This window comes from Columba livia, chromosome 1 (assembly GCF_036013475.1).
Source record: "Columba livia isolate bColLiv1 breed racing homer chromosome 1, bColLiv1.pat.W.v2, whole genome shotgun sequence".
Taxonomy (NCBI): Eukaryota; Metazoa; Chordata; class Aves; order Columbiformes; family Columbidae; genus Columba; species Columba livia.
In genome coordinates this window covers 124,573,903-124,594,930 of record NC_088602.1, presented here as the reverse complement: position 1 = coordinate 124,594,930, position 21,028 = coordinate 124,573,903, and the positions used below count along the sequence as shown (strand labels likewise).

The 21,028-nt window shown below is 40.0% G+C and overlaps 1 protein-coding gene across 5 annotated transcripts in view; it reads right to left on the bottom strand.

Annotated features, from left to right (window-relative positions):
- Positions 1 to 17,548, bottom strand: part of EPHA6 (EPH receptor A6) — a 502,797-nt gene extending 485,249 nt beyond the window's left edge. For 2 of the 5 annotated variants that reach the window (XM_065076555.1, XM_065076569.1), the window contains exon 1: positions 16,370 to 17,546. In XM_065076555.1, coding sequence (XP_064932627.1) covers positions 16,370 to 16,472 — 103 coding nt within the window. In that variant the 5' untranslated portion in view covers positions 16,473 to 17,546. Of the gene's footprint in view, positions 1 to 16,369 lie in introns of all 5 variants that reach the window. The other 3 variants (XM_065076549.1, XM_065076536.1, XM_065076544.1) reach the window with 3 other exon arrangements.
- Between the last annotated feature and the right edge of the window lie 3,480 nt (positions 17,549 to 21,028).

The following is a 21,028-nucleotide window of genomic DNA, read 5'->3' as shown; positions in this document are numbered from 1 at the left end:
TGCTTCTGGCCACCTTTGTTCAATAAAGAATAAATTAAAAAGGCATGAAGGACAGACAAAGGCACCTGTAACTGCCACCATGATCAGATATCTCTTGAATGAGATGTGAAAACAGTATGCCAAAACCCAAAAGAACAGACATGATTCTTCCTACAATAATGTAGCTATTATAGATAAAAATTGACAATGGAAAGATGTTCTTATGCTTTGGTACAACACCAATGCAAGTATAAATGAATAAGCACTGTCCACTAATAAATGCAGCTTATAAATGCAATTTAATTTCACAGGACTGAAATTCAGAACAACCTTCCAATGGGGGTTAGGAAGGGAACATCACTTAACTAGATCTAAGATGAAAACTAATCACCTTTTTGAACAGCATCATAAGAGGCATTTGCTTGTGGTAACAAGAGCTCTTTCCCAATCCTGTGTTCCAGTTACAATCAAGAGAACCACTGTGTGAACAGTCTTAGCATGTACCACAAATGCAAATACTATTTTTTCTGTCAAGAACAATTAAAAAAAACTTTCAATGCCAGTAATGCTACAGTAAAATATTTTCTTCACCTCAAAGGAAATTAAGTAACTTGCTGAATGATAAACTGGCTCTTCTGTTGTCAGTTTCCTTTCCTGCCTTTGAGGTCAATGTTGACTTCTACCCTCCATCCTGCTTCTTTTTGGAGCAGAGTAACAAGTATTTAAATACTTCTTGAACTCTCTTAACAGAACTACAATATAGATCTTCCTGAACTGCTGCATTTATCTTTAACATAAGTCTCCAAAGGACATAACCCACATTATGGACTAACAGCCTGTAAAACTGAATTTTATGAACTGTAGCAGTTAGAGCAATAAAAATTGAATCAATGGACTCAAGTTGATGGCAATTCTTCCCTACTCTATGGAGGAATTAATTTATTTTTTATATTTTTTTAAAAAACAACGTACTTTTCAAAAGTGTTAGAACCTGCTTGGAGTCTAAAAACATGTATGCTTACACACAGAGATGACATGTTATCGAACAAGAGATTTTTTTTCAAAAAAATTTTGTAAATTAGAGTATTCACATAAGAGAGAGCCAGAAGAACTTGACTTTTAATCTTATCTTCCTTCTTCCTATTTTATTCTCGCCTCTCTTATAAAAATGTACTGTTCCATCTTATTACCTGAAGAAAAGGGAATATCCCACCACTATTTTTGGAGCTTTAGTCATAAATTGTATGACCTTACTGCAATGAAAATCACACTTATGTTCCTTAAAGCGGCATAAATATGTTTACCTCTGCTCAAAGAATACTACCTCCATGAATCTCACCAAGAATCTTATTTTATTAATAAACCATTTAATATCAAGTTTATGTCTTAATTTCTTTTCATAGTTTTCTCTTAATTTAAACCAAATCAAAAAAATCTTTTGACATATGTTCTATGCAGTAAAGACCCCAAAACCCAAACATTCAAAGTAACTTTTTTGTGCATGTTGAGTAACTGTGAAGTCAACCTGAGCCAGTACCTGGCAGCTCAAATAATCAAGTCAATTGGACAGTTTATTCACTGCATCACTGAGTTTTATGTAATCACAACTCATTTGGACATAAGAACACCGGATATCAGACAAGAAAACATTCCTTAGATCAGTATCAAGCATCCACATCACAGTTGAAAGTTTAAACACATTAGTGCAAAAGAATGAACTCTTTACACACCTTAAATACCAACTCACTAACCTTTTCCTTTCTCAAACACACTATAAGAAAGAGGACCCTTAACTAAACATATGCTTAACTGAAAGGTATTATGAAGAACATGTCAATAGCAGGACTTTATTTATTTTTATTTCTTTTAAGACAGAAGGCCTTATGAACCTAATAAGTATTATTACATGCTACAGTGAAGGAAAAAATCTCCAACCACAAACGAGTTTGGCAGTCTCATCTGACCTGGAAAGACAGAAAATTCTCATCTGCTCACATGGTGGCAATCGGTCTTACTCTGACAATATGAGCAAGACACACAAACCTACAACCTGCGAAGAGATTTCTCCTTCTACAGCATGTAAAACACTTCACTCAACCACAGTATTCATTTAAATTAATTTTTAGTGTTTCAAAGGCAAAATAAAATTCCTAAAACAGAAAGGGGAAAAGTTGTAACAAGCTTCTGCTTAACAGCAATAACCCAAACAGATAATTCTGCTTCTCTGCCTTTCTCTTCCATTCCTAGCCTTTGATATTGCTTTGATACACTTTGGTATTGGTAACATTCACACCCCATACCATCAGCACGGTCTAGTAAATGTCTGGTACTTAGATATGAGTTCTGTGATGCAGCACCTCCAGTTTTACCCATTCCCTTTATGCCTTTTTAGAGAAAACAAACATGGCACCTTTGAAACACAGTGTAACTTTAATTTTATTTCAATAACTGAGTGCAGCTCTGGATGACTCACTTCAGCCATCCTTGATTGCAAATGGACATATACTATGTTATTTTTCTGCTGTGATAGAATATTGCTACTTGGGGATTTTTTCATTCATTCTAACCTCTGGAATTTCAGGTTAATTAATGGGACCTTCCAACTTCATAGGGTGAGTCCTTTACATAAACGAAATAATCTGATTCCATCAACACTGACATGCATAGTTATTAAACTCACTGGGAGCTGATAAGGAGCTGTACAGAACACTAATGTAAATTTTCTGCTAACAAAGCATGTTGTCAACTCCTGTTCTGAGCTATGTGTGGAGGTAAAGAAGACACATAGGCCAGACATCTCAACAGGGTCTCAAAATGACTTTTTTTCTCAAAAGGCTACATCTCACTTTTATTCAAGTAACATGGAAGTAATACCAGCACTGAAGGAGAGAAAACAAAGAAAATGACCATAATCTATATTAAAGCAACCAAGTCCCAAGATATGATTTAGTTTTTCAAAACTCAGCATTTGTAGTGGGCTATTACCCAAGAACCTTGGGTTTTTTTCTCTCCAGCTAGATGGAAAAGTTTGAAACTATCTACCACATTTTGCAAGACAGAAAAAATAAAAAGAACTCTATTTCTGGCTCTGCTTCTGATTCTACCTCACAATATTTGGAAGTTTGGGTTTATTAGAATCCACTGGTATGTACAATTGACTTCTATCACCAACCTTGGCTTGGCATCATTCTAGTACAGTGGATGTTAAAAAATTCCCATTCTCTATGGTGTGCCTTATGATACCTTCTTGAGTCACAGATGATCTAGAAGTCATTGTGTTTCTCTGGGGCATTGCCTTCCAGGAAAAAATAAATAAATCTATCTATCTGTCTATCTATCTATATCTTGTATATTCATTATGTGACTATTATCTCTCCAGCTTTGGTCTTGTTTTTCTCCTCTGACACCCAAATGGTACAGCTGTCCTTTCCTACACCTTCCTTTAAGAAAGTCACAGTGCCTTTCAATGACACACAAGCTTGTTTCTCTCAAATCCAAATACTTCATCAGTGCGTAGTACAATTATGTCCTAACTGGTTCCTCTTGAGTTGATCCTACAGAATGTGCCATAGTGCAGAAGTATCTGGGAGAACACTGATTAGTCACAGTTTCACTTTCACCAAAGCAGATTTTGATGCTGTAATTATTTATCAATTCAAAATGGCACACATCAGCCTATGCCAGTCCACACAGAAGGATGAAGAGAACAAAACAGATTAAAAACTACAAACATATTATTACTTAGGAGTTTTTTGTTGTTTTGTTGTTGGTTGGTTGGTTTTGTTTGTTGGGGAGGTGGGTGTTTGGTTTTGGTTGTGTTTTTTAAATATCATTACAGAGTTACAATTCAAAGAAAAAGGATTAACTCACTTATTTCTAATCAACTTTCTTCCTCCATAGATGTTCTTTTGCTGTCCAAGGCCTTTACTTAAGTGCAGTGAAAAGCTTAGAATTCACTCATCTGGAGTGAAGAAACAAGCAAAAGACAAGTCTGAGTGAAACAGAACCATTCATAGCTAAAATTCCTATTGCTTAGTGATATGTTGTGCTGATTTACAGAATGGCTGAAGTTGGAAGGGACCTTTGGAGGTCATCTTGTCCAATCCTCCCTGCTCAAGCAGGACCACCTACAGCAGGTTGCCCAGCATCCTGCCTAGACAGTTTCTGAATATCTCCAATGTGAGAGACTCCAAAACCTTCCTGGACAACCTGTGCCAATGCTCAAGCACCCTCACAGTGCAGTGTTCTCAAAAGCCAAAACCACCACAGTGTGGCTGAGAAACACCACAGTGTAGTGTTTCTCAAAACACAGAAAGTGTTTTCTGATGTTCAGATGGTGCCTCCTGTGTTTCAGTTTGTGCCCACTGCCACTGCTCCTGTCACTGAGCACCACTGAAAGGATCCTGGCTCTGTCTTCTTTGCACCCTCCTTTTGGGTATTTATACACATGGATGACATCGCCCACAAGCCTTTTCTTCTCTAGGCTGAAGAGCCTCAGCTCTCTCAGCCTCTCCTCACAGGAGAGATGCTCCAGTCCCTTTATCATCTTTGTGGCCCTATGCTGGACTCCAGCATGTCCCTGTCTCTCTTGTAGTGCAGAGCCCAAAACTGGCCACAGAACTCCATGTGTGGCCTCACCAGCACTGAGTAGAGGGGAAGGATCTCTTCCCTCAACCAGCTGCATACTTTGCCTAATGCAGCCCAGGATACTCTTTGCCTTGGTGTCCTCACCAAGGTCCTTTTCTGCCAAGCTGCTTTGCCACTGGGTGGTCCTTAGCATGCACTGGTGCATGGGGTGATTCTTCTCCAGGTAGAGAACCTGGCATCTCCCTTTGTTGAACTTCATAAGGTGTCCGTCAGTCCATTTTTCCAGCTTGTCAAGGTTCCTCTGCATGGCAGCACAAGCCTCTGGCATATCAGCCATTCAGTTCTATGTCATCAGCATCCTTGCTGAGCATGCACTCTGCTGATAAGGAAGTGATCTCCTCAAACTCCAAAAGTGGGGTTTAAATCAAAAATATAAATAGTGCACATACCAAAAGAATCTTCAGTTCTTGATCAGTAGCAATAACGCGTGGTTATTGTTTCAAACTATTATTTGTTTAAAAAAAGTATTTATTGGAATTGAAAGGGAGAGAGGCAGGGTTAACAAACCTCTTGGGACTTTTCAGTCACTTTTAGTTATGAACTGGAAGAGGCTTAAATTTTTGCAAAGGCTGATCAGGAGAAAAGATCAATTTGGTAATCCTGTTGAGGGAGATAAAAGTACTGTTCTGTATTAAAAGCTAACTAAGAAGAAATATGAAACAGGAATAAATAGCCAGATATTGCTGACAAAAAACTACATAGCAAATGAAAGAAAGCTCTATATTAGGATCACTGTTTGATGCATTTATTAAATCGAAAGGAAGCAACTAAAGACCATGATCCTCACTCTCTACTCTCTTAGAAAGAACATGTCAGGCACAACTACGCTTAAACTGTACAAGAGTAAAAACAAGTGTATGGAGGAGAGTAGGACAGAAAATTAGTTCATAAATTACTTTGGACTCATCTAAACATTCAAGCAATTCAGAATTTCATATAACAAAAAAAAAATTAAACAAATTAGGTTACACATAAGACAAACTAGATTATAAAATATTCAGTCCTCCAGGCTAAAGCCTGAACAATCAGATGAGCTATATGGTAATTTGTTCATTAACCTTCACAATCTATGTACCATGACCCACTTGAACCAAGAATGGAGGTACAAATGCAAATCGGGAAGAAGACTGCCTGTTGTCAGTAAATTCTAACATTATCTATGTGCCGTTCCAAATGTCAACATCTAATCAACCTTAATCTATTATTGATTTTCTCTTTTGTTTTCAAAATACCCATCTGTGGCACCATTTCAATAATTTTTTACTTCTTGAGACACATCTCTCAAGTATAAAATACTTCCATCAGACTATAGCTATTAAAAATAATGTCCTAATTTGCCCTAATATGATGGAAACCCACCAATGCTAAGGTTTCAGGACATTACTTAAAATCAAAACTATTTGTTACAAAATTAGTAAGGTAAATTATTAGTAGTAAATAGGCTAAGCATTACTGGAACTTTGGATGTACTGTGTCAACAACAGGTGTGCCATGAGAAAGGAATAAAAAAGGGAAACTATTTAGAAGTGTGACCTTCATTCTAACTATGGTTAGGCTCATGTTACTTAACTCTCTCATCTTACAACACAGTTTCTTAGCTTGTCAACATTTTACATACTAAAAAATCCTATGCAAACCCTATGTTAAAAGTGAAATTCTACAAAAACAAACAAACAAAACCGTTCAAACATTTCCAAGAGCAAAACAAGAGAAAGTATGTTTTCCATCTTTACTTAAAGAATGCTCACATTTCTGTGATTTAAAGCATCTTGATAGACATTCCCTGATGTCCTTTGCTGTAAATTCACATTTAACCAAACTGAACACGTTCACTATAGCAATCTGAAATTTTGGCACTGCCAAAACTTATCTGTGCTCAGCATATTCTATTCTTAACAGAATTTATGTATCAGTTTGACTGTCCTGATACTGTTACCGCAGAGCAACTAAGCATACTCCTTACTAAGACTGTGAGGCTGCGTAAGATGGTCCTTTCACTGTATCTTCTGGCTTCCAAGTCAGCAAGTACAAAAAGCTTTCACCTGTATTCTCTCATCTCGTGCAGAGCTCAGAAAGAGTAGAAGGTACAAGGAAGATAAACATCCCAAATGAAATGCAGCAAAATAAGGAATGGAATCATGAGAAACAAAACAACCACACAAACAAAAACAAAACAAAACAAACAAAAAAGCACAAAACAAACAAAAACCCCAAAACAAAACAAACAAACAAAAAGAAACTGTGCACATTGATGGACAGACGCCAACTAGCAGAAGAATAAGGTTAAGAAAGGTAAAAAGAGGAAAGGGAAGGACAACTGAAGAGCCACCAAATGGCGGGTCATAACCATTAGAGCTCTTATGCAACCTAGAGAGGAAAACCCTGGTGTGTGACCTGAGAATGAACTTATTTTTCTTGCAAGTTTCAAAATTCCTTTGCTGCTTAACATTATCTAAGGGCAAAGCACATGCTTGCATTACCATCTAACACTCATGTCATGGAAGATGGCCTCTTTCTAACCTTAAGTACTTCAAATGATTCAGTAGAGGATTACACTGTCAATCTAAATAAACCATCATTCTATATGAATAGGAAGAAAAAAAAATGAACTCTTTAAAATATAAAAATTGCAGTAGGAAAGGAAATTTCACATGAACTACATTTTTACAGTAATGGGATTAGCAAGTTTTATACTTAAAAGTTAGGAAAAGCCAGAAGTGAGGCAGTCACCATGGCTCACAGTCTACATCCAGGACAGCTGGTTTCCAAGACTGTAGAGCCAAACAGCACCATGAACCAGCTGGGCAAGGCTTCTGCTGGAGGACTGAGGCTTTGACTCCAGGAAGGCTGTGAACAAACCAAGCGCACAAAATGGCAAGAAATTTTCAGATCTTTAATTTGTGTGGTACAAATCCACTTCATTTGCGTTCACCATTTTGATAAACTGAGTTTGGATAGATCACAGATTTTTTAAATACGAACAAAATGTTCCTAGCAGAAAATGACTTCCCTGTACAGGAAGAAAAAAAAAAAGAGTTCACCTGAAGACTACACTGAAAACCAAGATGTTATATCTACCTCTGCCACCTACCTCTCAGCACACGAAAAACTATTTCCTTGGAATATGCAGTGGGTGTCATGAAGACATCACCTAAGCAAAAAGCTTTGGCCTTTAAGTCTTCTCCTTATTTCAGTGGTTATAAAGACATAGAAGGCTGGCTCAAAATAATATTGAGAAAAATAATAATTTTAAAGAGATTCAACAGGGAAAAAAATAACTCTGGTGTGCAGCCTGACGTTTGCACAGAGCCATGTATTAAACAATGGCAGTTGAGAAATGTTAGATTCTTTCTAACCACTAGCTAACATTTCTCTATACTAAATGAGATGGCCTTGAGATAGCCTATAGAAAAACAGAATATATGATAACATCATTGTATTCATCTGCATCAGAGGAACCATTAACGTGACATGGAATACCATCTGATTTCCTGGTTGAATTTACCATCCCAGATTTCTTCAGAAGTAGTTTTTATATAATACATCTCTCTAGTAGACTTCTTTCTTTGTATACAGAGGCATTCCTCTGCCTTTGAATACAACACATTTTTATCACTTCCAATATACACCATTTTACAAAGGCAAATTCTTACCCTTACCATAAGATGTTTCTCTATATTTCTTAAAGAAGGAAATTAAGCTAACTATTTCTGAAAATTTTAGTCTGAAAATCAGTAATTTAATTATGTTTTTTATGACATACCAAAATCACAGAGTACCATTCCTACTGTTGTCTCATCAGCAGCAGAGTTTGGTGCCACACCTCCCTCATCATGTTTCATCATTCCTAAATACTAACAATATTCATATTTACCTAAACTAAATGTTCCTCTAATAAATAAAGTCCACTAAACTGAATGACTAAATCTAACATAACCCTAGGAGTAGGTGTTCCTGCTGTATCATTCTGGCAAGTGAGCGTTTAGCAACTTCAGCAATACAAACAAAAGCAATTTAATAGAGACAATATCTTACATTTTCCTTACTTTCGCCTTCAAAGATCTTCAGCAGCCAGACACAACAGAGCATGAAGGACTATGCCGTTTTATATGGTCCCACTTTGTTCAGCAGAAAGTGCTGGATTCAAACTACATTTTGAAACATGAATTCGTCATCCAGATGCTTTTTATTCAATCAATTTTCAAGAACAAAGAACAGAAGCACCATGAAAAAAAGGCTTGGTGCCCCTTCATATTTTTTTGTATGTCCAAAATATATTTGGATGATTAAATTTTAATTTTTAGCAGAATTTTTCCTATAGAATTTGATTTTAAACCAGCAGCTGGAACCCACTGGGAGAACTGGCCTGGGTGATTTCAGACAGATAATTCCTTTTACTGAGATTAAAATGCTAGTGCATGATTTTACAGAATGCTTTCTAATACATTCTTTTATTCCTTTATTTTAAGCTAAGAAGCAACCAGCAGCCAGAGAATACAAATTACAGCAGCAAGTGCACTCTAACCAAGGGTCCTCAGCCAAGACAAATCATTCATTACATGCATCAATGAGACTGTTTGCTATATGTGACTTTTCCCCTTTTGTTCTAGGTGCAGAAGCCATTAAATGGATTGAGACGCCAGAGCTTCCAGTAAATACACCTTTTACTATGTCCTCATTCTGTATGTGTACCTTCACAGTGTTTGTTACAGATGGTGCCTACTGCCTACTTATTGCATAGAAGTGACACAGTGCTGATTTTATTCTAAGCTAAAACCTGTATAATTTCAAAAACCTTTTACCATGGAGGAATGCTATATGATTCTAAATGCAGCTAACATACTTGTATGTTAAAAAGTTCACTCTGGATCGCTATGCTTGCGTTAGCACTTCTTGCAGAAGTATTGCCTGTGCTCTCCAGTAGAGCTGCACTAACCTGTGAGGAGCTGCTGTGCATCCAGCCCTCACTAATCTGCTATTGCTCTTCTTGGGGAACCTGTCAGCAAACAGGAGCCGCCTTCAAAGACACAGCGATAAAAATTAGAACGTAGAGAAGTATTATGTTGTGGATGAGACAATAAAATCAGAAAAAAGATTCCTACTGGGTATGAAAAACTTTAAGGGTTTGGGGGTTGGGTTTTGTTGGGATGGTTTGGGGTAGTTTTGAGGTTTTTTTGTGATTTTGTTTGTTTGGAGTTTTTTGTTGTTATTGTTGGGGTTTTGGCTTGGATTGTTGGTTGGTTGGATTTTTCTGGTTTGTTTGTTTTGTTTTGTTTTAGTACAATGGATTAACAAGCTTCAGGTATCCACATAAAACAAGCAGGTGATTTAATCCTACATTTGTCTCTAAACTGTGTTCTGTAATGCACTAAAATTAGTACTTATGTTACAAATGCATGCTGGATTAATTGAGGTGAGTTCTCTTTAAAGCCTACCTATTTTGAACAGACTTGCTCTTAGACATGGGAAAGATCAATAGCCTACCTACACACACACAAAAAAAAGAGTGTTACAAGACCGATAATGAGAGCATCCTTGGACTAGTACAAGGATTGCTGAAATAAGTGGTAGACTCGAAGACTAACTAAGGAGATTACATGAGAAATGAACCAGCTGAAGATAACTTCACTGTTACATTTTACAGGCTTTTGTATGGTCTGGAAATATTCTGGCATTGTTAGAACAGAAGACAGAGTGATGATTACTTTAAGTACAGAAACTGAAAGAAGTTTTTACAAATGAATTTTTAGGCCCTAAAAATAATAACAAAATATAGATCTTTTGGTTAACAGGTCATACAAATCCATTCCAAGTAAGAAGAAACAAACATTACCAGAAAAGTTCTGAATTTTTACACAAGTCAACAAGACAGAAGTTAACAAGACAAAAACTGATAAGGAAATGGCACTCAACAATTAGAAAGTAATCTAAAAGAAAGGTTTGCAGAATCATTTTCTCATAAAGTTGAGTAAGTTGATTTGTATGGATGAGAAAGAAATCCTGCAAACCATTTCCCATTTTTATCATGTAAGAGAAACCTTCTTTTCAGTAGCAATTCTCAACACCTTATCATAAAGATTGGCACACCATTTACAGATTCAAAATCAGCTTCTGAAGATGTAGCGTTCACAACAGATTTTTTTTGTTGACCTCTCCTATACGACAACATGGGTCCCAGAGGTCAGGATGGATTTTGGACATATAATTTCTTTTCCTACTTCTCTATTTCCAAACTATTTATCATTCTGTCTCTGTGACACAGAGTTCAGCATGTTAACAGGCATAACAACATCAAGTTAGAGAAATCCACTGATCCTAATGGAAACATTCCGTCTTACACACACAGTTGGAATAAGCATATATCCTAACAAAGCTATGCTACATTGGGGAATAAGAACAGCAAAATGCTTCTCATATTGCACATGTATATCAGTTTCCATAATCAAGATGGCTAATCAGTTGAAGGAGATTTTAAACAGGTCAGGCTGTTCACTTTAAAAAAATGTAGCCAAACAACTGGATACTAACCTACTCTATATCTTACTGACAAACAACTTACTTTACTTTTCTAAAATTCTCAAGTGAAAAGTCTTAACATCAGATACCCTAAACAAATCCTCAAGTAGAGTTCATATCTAAGTAATTACATTTATATAATGAGATCTAAAAAAACGTGTCTGGAAACACAGAGCACATGTCCATAAGAAAAAAACCTTAATTTCCTGCATGTTTTTTTCTTCTCTTATTTGTAAACTATTTGACTTGCCAAAAGAAGGCAAGTCTGGCCAAAAAATAACTGTTACATTCACAGGAGGAGAAGAATGGTCATCCTGGATCTAACCCAAGGTATATCTGCTTCACTGCTGAAGGCCGGTTTGAGCACAGCCAGCAGTGGACGCTTCAAACAGGACCTCAGAAGAGTGGGCAGATGCGGGACAGTCGTCTCCTCTGTACTGATATCAGTCTGGTTTCCAGGAACTACGCTGGCTTGTTTCCTAACACAGACAAGATGCTGGCGGAAACTGAAAACACTGATCTCTGAATAAATCATGAGAGATGAAAAAAACATTGCTCACTAACTGTCAACTCTTCAGTTTATTTTTCCATACTTCTTTATAACACGTAGCTTAAATTTGACTGGCTTCCTTTCTGAGCAAAGCCAAGCTGTACGCTTTTGGAAACTCTTCAGTTTCTCTGCAGTATTTTCACACCCTCGAATTACATGTGAACTCCCATACTGACTTGGTTTTAAACTAAATCTGCCTAAGCAATAAATTTTTTAATTTTTAATATTTACATACCAATCATTCATCCAAAAAAAAATTAACAAAATACTCCAACAGCATTCAACACTGCCAAATAGAATAACAGGAATATATTATGAAGCATCAACTGCAAATCTGTCCATCTCATACTTAAAATATACAAGTCGAAGCTTTTGGATAACAAGTCATTTCATGTATATCTACAACTGCAGAGGTTCCAGAGTTGCCATTATCACTCCAGTCTATATGAATGTGGGCCATGGGGATAAAAATATTTTAAAAAATTTCTTAACAGCTTGAAACAGAACTATGATTTTGCTCATGAATTAACCTATACACTTAAAAGGGAATTATACACTTTTACTGCAATAGTTTTGTTTATTTAATTTTATCATTTTTCCATATTGAGGTAAATGCTCATACAAAATTCTAGCTGGACAACAGAACAGCAGAATCCACCAGGACAAGCATCGTACAGGCAACGGCACACTTTTCTTCACAGTACCTTAAATCCACAAAGTCAGAGATATCTTCTAGCAGTAGGACATCAGTTTCATACAGAGAGAACTTCAGTTTCTACAGACACTTAGTCCTTGGTCTCCTAATTGCTACAGGAAAATTCCAAGTGCAGTATTCAGGAGGAGTGCTTATATGTGATGGATTTCACTTATGTAAAAATAAATATATGAATAAAAATAAGCCAACTTCTTTGAACTGATGAATAACTGAAGGTCATTAGTAATGTGAGATTCTAACACCAGAATCAAAAAGCTTTATTACCTCCTTTGAGCTACCCAATTTACATCAAGTGTAATCATTGTGAAAATAAAGGCTATACAAATTTTGAAACTGACATTTGACATTATTTCTTCCCTCATTTTTTCAAAAGAGGAAAAAAATTAGTACAGGTGCCTTTCAGAAAGAAGCATAAAAAGACCAACTGTGCACAAACTGACAAGATGTATCAATACCCGCTAAACTTCTTTCTACAGTTCACTGATAGACGTAACACCTTATAAACTCCACAAGTTCTAGAGTTTACGTCGGTAATTAATTTTCTGGTGACAGACAATGGCAGATACAGCTTAAAAGAAGCCAGGGTACAAAAATTGTTTCTGGTTTACATACACGTGGAAACACACATGCATGCTTGTTGAGCACAGGATACCATTGAACCTGATGTGACCTTCATCTTAAAAGCTCTTACATGATTTGCACAAAGAAGTTCACAGCTCAGAAGTTACTATCTGTATCTATTTAGGTTTTAGAGTAATTGCCCAATTCATTGTGTTCTGGCAACAAAACAACAAACCTAAAACACAGACTAAAATCTTGCATAATAATGCAGCTTGTTCATAACTGGATGTCATGGACAATTAATGAAAATTTAGACGAACATGCAAGCACTCACCCTACACCACTAATTGAGGGTTATGTTTCAAGCAGTTCTGTTTCAGACTGCAGCAGTACGTTGCTCCTATGTAGCACCATGGCCTTGCCTACCCACAGGGTTTTTCTTAGCAGTAAAAACTAGCCCTTGGCATGGGCATAATATGGTTTTGAACTTACTGCTACATTAAGATTAATAAATTAACTTTACTGTCAATAGTATTGTTTGTGTCTGCCATGCTACAGACACTGGAAGACATTATGCACTGATTTACTAGGTGAAGAATGACAACCTAAGAGTCTTGAACTATACCTAAATATATATATATATCTGGGGGAAAAAAATATATATATATATATGAATCCCAACATAGTAATAATTTATAAGGCTAGAATATATTAATTATCTGAAAAACCCTCTTTCACAACAGGAAAGAAATCACTAAGGATTAAGTGGAAGAACTGTTTACTGAGTCAGATTAATAAATTTATTCCTCTTCCACATTTTTCCCCCAATCAATCAAGAAACCCAAAAAACCACCATTCCTTTGCAATTTAGTATTAATGCTGGTATGTTTGTAAATACTACAAGAAGACCAAATATATCAGATAGAAAAGACAAGCTAAGCTATAGTTATAATTATTATTTGTGAAAACCTGACAGTAATTATTGCAAACATTCTTCCTACAACGTACATTCATTTTCATACCTTATGAAAATTTAAGAGATTTTTTTTCCTCAGTTAGTTGCACGAGATTTCAAAAAACTCTTCACAGCTGGGATTCCAAATGTTAGTAGCTTACGCATTCAAGCTTTTACACCATGGGCAACTTCTTTATTGTACTCATTTTCTTCCATGCAATTCTTGGATTTAGAGAAAGTCATAATTAAAATTAGACTCTCTTGCTAGCATTTTATTAATTGGCTGGGGTGTGCATTTTCAAGCACCTGTATTAATTCAGTAAATTTTCAGTTCACATGTGTTTTGTTGAGTTATGTATTATTTGACTTCTATCATACAATGACAGAACCAAAGAGGTCACTCACTTTATTGGAAGTTTTGAAACAAGGTGCAGAAAGAGAAGTTATTCAGAAGTTAGGTAATTCAGTACTCTATGCAGCCAATACCTCAATACCTGAACTTGTGAAAAGTTAGATCAACATGAAAAACACACTTCATCTTTGACAGACTTTTCTTTGGGCTAAGCTTTTGTGGTAACTATTTTGTGGTAACTATTTTTCACCTGCTTTTTTAAACACTGTTTAAATAATACTAATTTAACCCCAGGAGTATCTAATAATAGTTTAGAAATCTACTCTAACTTGCATTGCTCAATGCAAATTCTTTACCTTTGATGCATACAGTGTGTCTTGGTTATTCTGTAACACATGCAAATAGATTTTTTTTAACTGCATTCATGTGTCTTGTCAGGCCTTGCGGTATTGTAGTCTGCACTAATGAGAGTGACATAAAAGGAAAACTGTGTTGTGCTGTTGTGGAAATCTGATGTCTTCAAAGACATGAGTAAGGGCAAAACCTAATACAGCATTGATATGACGGTATGTTATACAATTCACAACCGAAATTATTCATCATATTTAGTTCAGAAGAGGTAAAGGAATAATACTAAACTTGCAATGTCCCTGCCATAACTGACCCTGATTGTTCAGGGTGTTTGTGGCCACGCTATCTTATCCTGTTTTCTATATATTTTATTCTCTCTTCTTACTTATATAGATACAGGGAAAACTGAAAATGGATTGTAAAACATAAGTGTGAAAACATACTAACTATATATTTGATGGTACTCCACGACTAAAACCAGTTTTCTCTGATCATTACTTTCCACCATTCCATTTTTCTGTGCTCCTTTAAATAACAGTGGGTAAAACAAATTCTGTCAGAAGCAACATTTAGTGCTACCCTTCAGTTCCCATATTTCTTCTCATACCACACTAAAATCCCACAACACGAAACCTAAATTGTTCAAAAATAATATTAAAACTAGCAAAGACTTTCCTAATTTGGGAATAGATGCATCCTACATCCTCCGCAACCTGAGAGATGTACCTTAAACAAATAGCTCAGGAACTACTTTGTTCTATCCAGATGTTCGATAACATAACATGATGTTTCACAATCAGTTATGGATTTCTTCCAGTTCGTCCTAACAAAATTTTATATGTGCTGGACGTGCTATGCGTTTATATTTTTACTTTTCTAAATAGTATGATTCCCTTAATCCAGAAGCATTTTTCTTAAACGCACACTTTACAACCCGAAGAATTAAAATACTGTCTTTATTAAGATCTGACGAACATGCACGTGTGACAAAGATTTTAAATGCGATTTTTTTCCGGACAATCAGACCGTAGCACGTAAAAACTGGGTGCTAATGACAGTCAGGCACCTGCCAACAGCTCGCTGACAAGCAGCAGTTTCCCTTAACTCGCGGTGAGCTCAAACCCATTCTAAAGACGCTTTGCGTCCGGCAGGAGCAAAGTAAACCTTAAAACCACATTTCAAGTAAAAAGATGCCACTGCTCCATCGCCCCGGGAGGTAATTTCCAGTTACCTACCGCTCAGCAGCTCAGCCACAAACCCCGGCGGCAAGGGGTGACTGTGGAGAGCCCGCGGGTGCCCCAGCGTTATTTCCCTGCCCCGGAGCCGCTCGGCGGGGGACGGCACCTCGCGCCTCCCGGGGACACCGCCCAGGGAGAGGGGACAGCAGCAGAGCCCCCACATTCCCCTATCCCCAAACACCCAACTTTTGCGGGGTCGCGGGCACAGGCGGCAGGAAGGGGTGGCCGCCGAGCGGCCGCGGCGCCCGGCTCCGCGCTCCCTCTGCCCTCTCAGCGGCCGGGAGGGGTCGGCGAGAGCACTGCGCCCCGCTTAATGACCGCCTCAACACCCCGACAGCCGCCACAGACACCCCCTCGCTTCCCCGGACCGTGGGGCGCTGCCAGGCACAGGTGCGGAGCCCCCTCCCCGCCAGCGGCCGGCCCCGGCCCCTCGCACTCCGCGGCCCCCAGAAAGTTGTCGGGAGTCTGTCCGTACCGCATTCCCCGGCCCCGCGGCCGCCCTTACCGTGGTTGCTGGCGACGTGACCGGCGGCGGCGGGGCGCCCTGTTAGCAGGGGGAGGAAGAGGCCGACTCTCCAGAGCAATCCCCTCACCTCACAACACCCCATGGCTGGTGACCGCCGAGGGCCCCGAGTCCTCGGCCCGCCGAGGCTCCCCGTCCTCCTTCAGGCCAGCGGGGAACGCCGCCGCGGCGCCCCCGCCCGCCGGGGTCCGGAGCGGCCCGGCGGGCTGCGCTGCCTGCACTGCCGCCCGCGGCTGTCCGGGCCGGGGCGGGCGCATCCACCGGCGGGGTCCCGGGGCACGGCGGCGGCCCGGAGAGCGAGGGCTGGGGGGGGCGCCGAGAGCCCCCGCTGCCGCCCTGCCGCGAGGGGCGGCGGCGCTGGGAGCGCTCCGGCAACTTCGAGGCGGTGGCGGCGATGGGGTCGCACCCCGCTTCCTCTGCCGGCTCCGGCCGGTGGCACCTTCAGCCCCGCAGAAAGGCCGCCAGCAGCTTCAGCAGCCTCCTCCGCGGGAGCAGCCTCCTCCCCCGTCCGCGCCGCACGGGCCCCCGCATCCCCGGCCAGCGGCACAGCCGAGGGGATTCAGTTTCCCACGGTGGAGGGTCTCGCCCCCGCCGCCCAGCTCCTGAGGGGAAAGGGGGAGAAGGGCCGGGCGCCTCCTCACGCTCCCGAAGACATCAAGGAAACTTGCGGGGCGGCACCCCCGACCCCGCCGACGCCGTCCCCGGCTCTGCCGCTCGCCCCTCTCTGTCTCTATCTCTCCCCCTCTGCCGCGGAGCAATCAGAAACCAGGCGGCTCTGGTGAGATGTTCGCCGCTCCTTCCCGGTTTGCGTGCCGCGCAGCTGGCTGCAGGTTGGGGTTTTTTTTGGTGGTGGTGCCGACGCTCCCCTGCCGCCCGCAGAGCGATCGCCCCCTCCGGCGCGACCAGGGGGCCGCCCCGCTGCGCCCACCCAGCCCGGCGGGTGCCGGGTCCGCCGGGAGGCCAGCGCGGCCCCGCGCCGGGGGCGCTCCGGCACACGCGCCCCGCCAGCCAACGGGCGGCCCGGCGCGTGCGAGGCGCGGGTGGGGGGGAAGGGAAAGCCGTTGGAGCGGCGGCCCCTCCTCAGCCGCCCTCCTGAGGGGATCGCAGGGCGGGCGGCAGGCGAGGAGAAGCGCCCCCCTCGCCGCGCCGCTGCCGGCAGCCCGCGGGTCACATGCGGCAGGTTCAGCGCTAGAGGGGGTTAGTTGACAAGGCAAGGGGAGGAAAAGGGAAAAAAAAAAAAGCAACGGAGGGCCCGGCCGGGGCGCTCGGCTCGGGCTGCTGCGGCGGTTGGCGGGGTTTCGCCGTTACCGGCGTTTAAAGGCGGGCGGACTGCGTGGCGGAGGCCGCGGCCCGGGCCCCCACCCGCAGGTAGCGGCGTGGGCGTGTCGCAGGAGAAGGGGGCGCGAAGCGCGGTTGTGGCTGCCGGCGAGGAGCTGCTTCTTAAAGTTACGCTGAGGGGGTACGGGAGACCAGCAAGCGTGAGCCGGTCGCCTTTGGGCATCCCCGGAGCATTGCTTCTGTTTTTGTTTTTAATTTCTCATTCAGGCAACAGGAGCCTGTGCAGGGTTTTGGGTGGGGCAGGCGACTCGGGTAGGAGGGTGACGGGTGTGTGTCCCCGTCAGGTCTGCTTGCTCCTGTCGCCCCTGCCAGGGGTCCGTGGCTGGCGGGAGGCAGCGCTGACGCTTGGGATGCGTTCGGCCTTACAGCACAGCCCAGACACGGAACCTCTTTCGTAATTGTTTTAATCTGTCGAGCATTTCGATTTCTGGATTTGTACAAAGTTAAAAAAAAAAATGGAAATGTTCTCATATCCGTATTTCTGAATATGACTTCTGAAAATCAGATGTCTAAATCCACAATTAGAAGGAAAAAAAGATGTCTGATTCCCGAGGCTTCTGAGTGTCTGTAAATCCCACTGAAGTCAATGGGTAATACAGCTGCAAGGTACTGCACCAGAAGATATCAAAGTTCCTGCTGAGGTGCCTAAATAGATGTTCAAAGAAGCTATATATGGAAACAAGTACTTTGTAATGCAAGAATAAAGAGTACGTATAAAAAAATACTCTTTTCAAAGGAATTGAACGACCAAATCCAAAATAGAAATATATATTTGTGGGTTTTTTTTCAGAAAAATCCTTTGAGATTACAGCAGGCCTACAACAATGCAGTATTTCCCATATTTAGCTGTTTTAACACCACCCTATAAGGAAATGAGCCTTTATTCAAAAAGAAGGTTAACAGGGAAAGCTTCAGAAAATACCTATGAATAGTGAAATAGTGGTCAGTATTTTGCCTTAGTTTCATGGGATAGGTAAAAAGATAAAGTTCACTTTTTAGAATTTGCTCTGAAATTCATTGTGAGTCATTACAGTCTGTGTCACAGTGCTGCTCTGGTTTAGAATTGACATGGTCAAAAGGAGAGTAGCACTGACATTACAAGATTAGCTTTTGGGGGTAACAGGTGAGAATTCAGACTTCTTCTGCTTCAAGTCTTGTTTCAGTGGTATGATATGCATGAACACATATGATGCTTCCCAAACAGACTGCCAGAAGAAATTAGTGCAGGATGTCATACATTAATATAAAGATCCCTCGAATTAAGATGAGTCATTTGGGTCCCACACACAATCAATACCACTGCTTGTCTGCAACCTTTGAAAAAGACTTTTTGTGTGTTTATGCAAAAGGGCAATTAGCACAGAGAAAGTAAACTGAGATTCCTTCCCACGTCTGCTCTTGCATGATACAGGTTTGGGCTCTTTAATAACAGGTTTGTCTTAGACAGCCCTAGTAACACATGCATATGTATGTTTATATGCATGTATGCACTCTGCATATAGTTCTGTGCACATGTGCATCCCCATGTACACCTTCTTACATATAATATGGGCACGCTGCACATGCTGCATCCTTATTTGCTGTTAAGGAAGCCAAATTACATTTCTTCAAGGAGCTTAGAAGGTCTGGCTTACCACTTCCTTTGCTCTTACATGTCATATCAGACTATAGGTGAATACAAAAAGAAGACAGCGAAAGACATGACAAGAGCATAGACAAAATCTTTTTCATGCTTCCTCTCACATGCAAAGCACAGCTTTGCCTCCTAGTAACCTCAAACTGCAGAAGCCACAGGAAATTGTTAGGTAACAAAACAGCTAAAAGCGGTGGCATTTTCTCTAAAGCATCCCTTCACCAACTTTTAACTGGCTATGGAATTTCCAGGGGAAAAACTTTGAAAAAACAGCATTTATTAATCTACACACAGATTAAATTTTTATAACCTTGTGCATTATCATTAATTCTAAATTGAATCTTAACCACCATGCTTTAATCTTTCAGATGTATGCAAACATGCTAAATGTAACAGAAGAAAGCAAAAATAGTAAAGATGTAAAGGTAGAGTCCTATTTTTTTCTGAAATTTAAAGCCACTTAGTACTGTAAACAATGCAACAATAAATTTCGTAAGGGATAATTGCACAAAGAAGAGGAGCCACAGTTTGAGTACCTTCATCCTCAGATTTCTAGAGTGTATGTTTTTGTAGAAGTAAGTAAATCCATGTATTGCCATTCTTAAAACAAACCAGAATTTGGTCTGTCCTGGGAACAGAAAAATACCTATTCGGGGGGTGGGGGGATGTATTTATTTGTTTGTTTGTTTGTTTTCAAATACAGGGATTCTCTTAAAAACAAACAAGAAGGGAAATATAGCATAGACATAGAATTACATGCAATAGGCTGTTCTTTCTTCTTTGGGTAGACGTAGTTTATCTTTAATGTACCACAATTGTATTAATTATAATAAAATTGTGACTTCCTGTAAAAAAAGTAAACTAATTCCTTTTGTATTTAAGTTTCCCCTAATATAGTGTTGTATTGTGTGTTAGTCCTTTGAACCATCATTCGCATCCGTGTGTGGTTTAGTGTGATCAAAGTAAATGTTTTAACTAAGGCGCAGACAAAGAACTGATTTACAATAAACTTAAAACACATTTTCCATGCAGAAGTCAATAAAATTAACTGATTTCAAAATTACTGTAGTGTTTCCACCAAGACACTTCCATTAGGATTTTTTAGAAGAGTAACACTTGTGCATACTGACCTAAACTGTAACAGGCATGCTAAGAAAAAATAAATGTCATATTGATCCCTTAAAGCCAATAGCTTTTTTTAGTGAACAGAAGACACTGCAGATTTGGCAGTCTAACCAGAAATGAACCTTTTAATAGTATCACTCTCATTTAGGGTTATAAATTACACTTTCCCATAAAATTGAAAATTAATTCGATTTTGTTCTACATTATATTCTTGTTTCTGTAGAATTATGCAACCTTTTTTTTGTTCAAATGAGTGAGACTTTTAGTTTACTAATATCTTTAATTTTTAGCATATTTAATTACAGACTGGCACTAGATCACTACTGATACTTTTTCCTACCATAGTCCCCAAATATGCCTATGGTATGTGCAACTGTTCACATCAAGTTTTTTAATTATTTGCAGATTTTTAGAGTTTTCTGTGTTCAAAAATCCACCTCCCAACACACATCAAGGGAAAAAAATTAGAAGGTTAATAAGGTCTCGGGATTATTATCTTCGTTATTATTGATACAGAAAAATATAATGAAAGAAAAAGAGCTGAT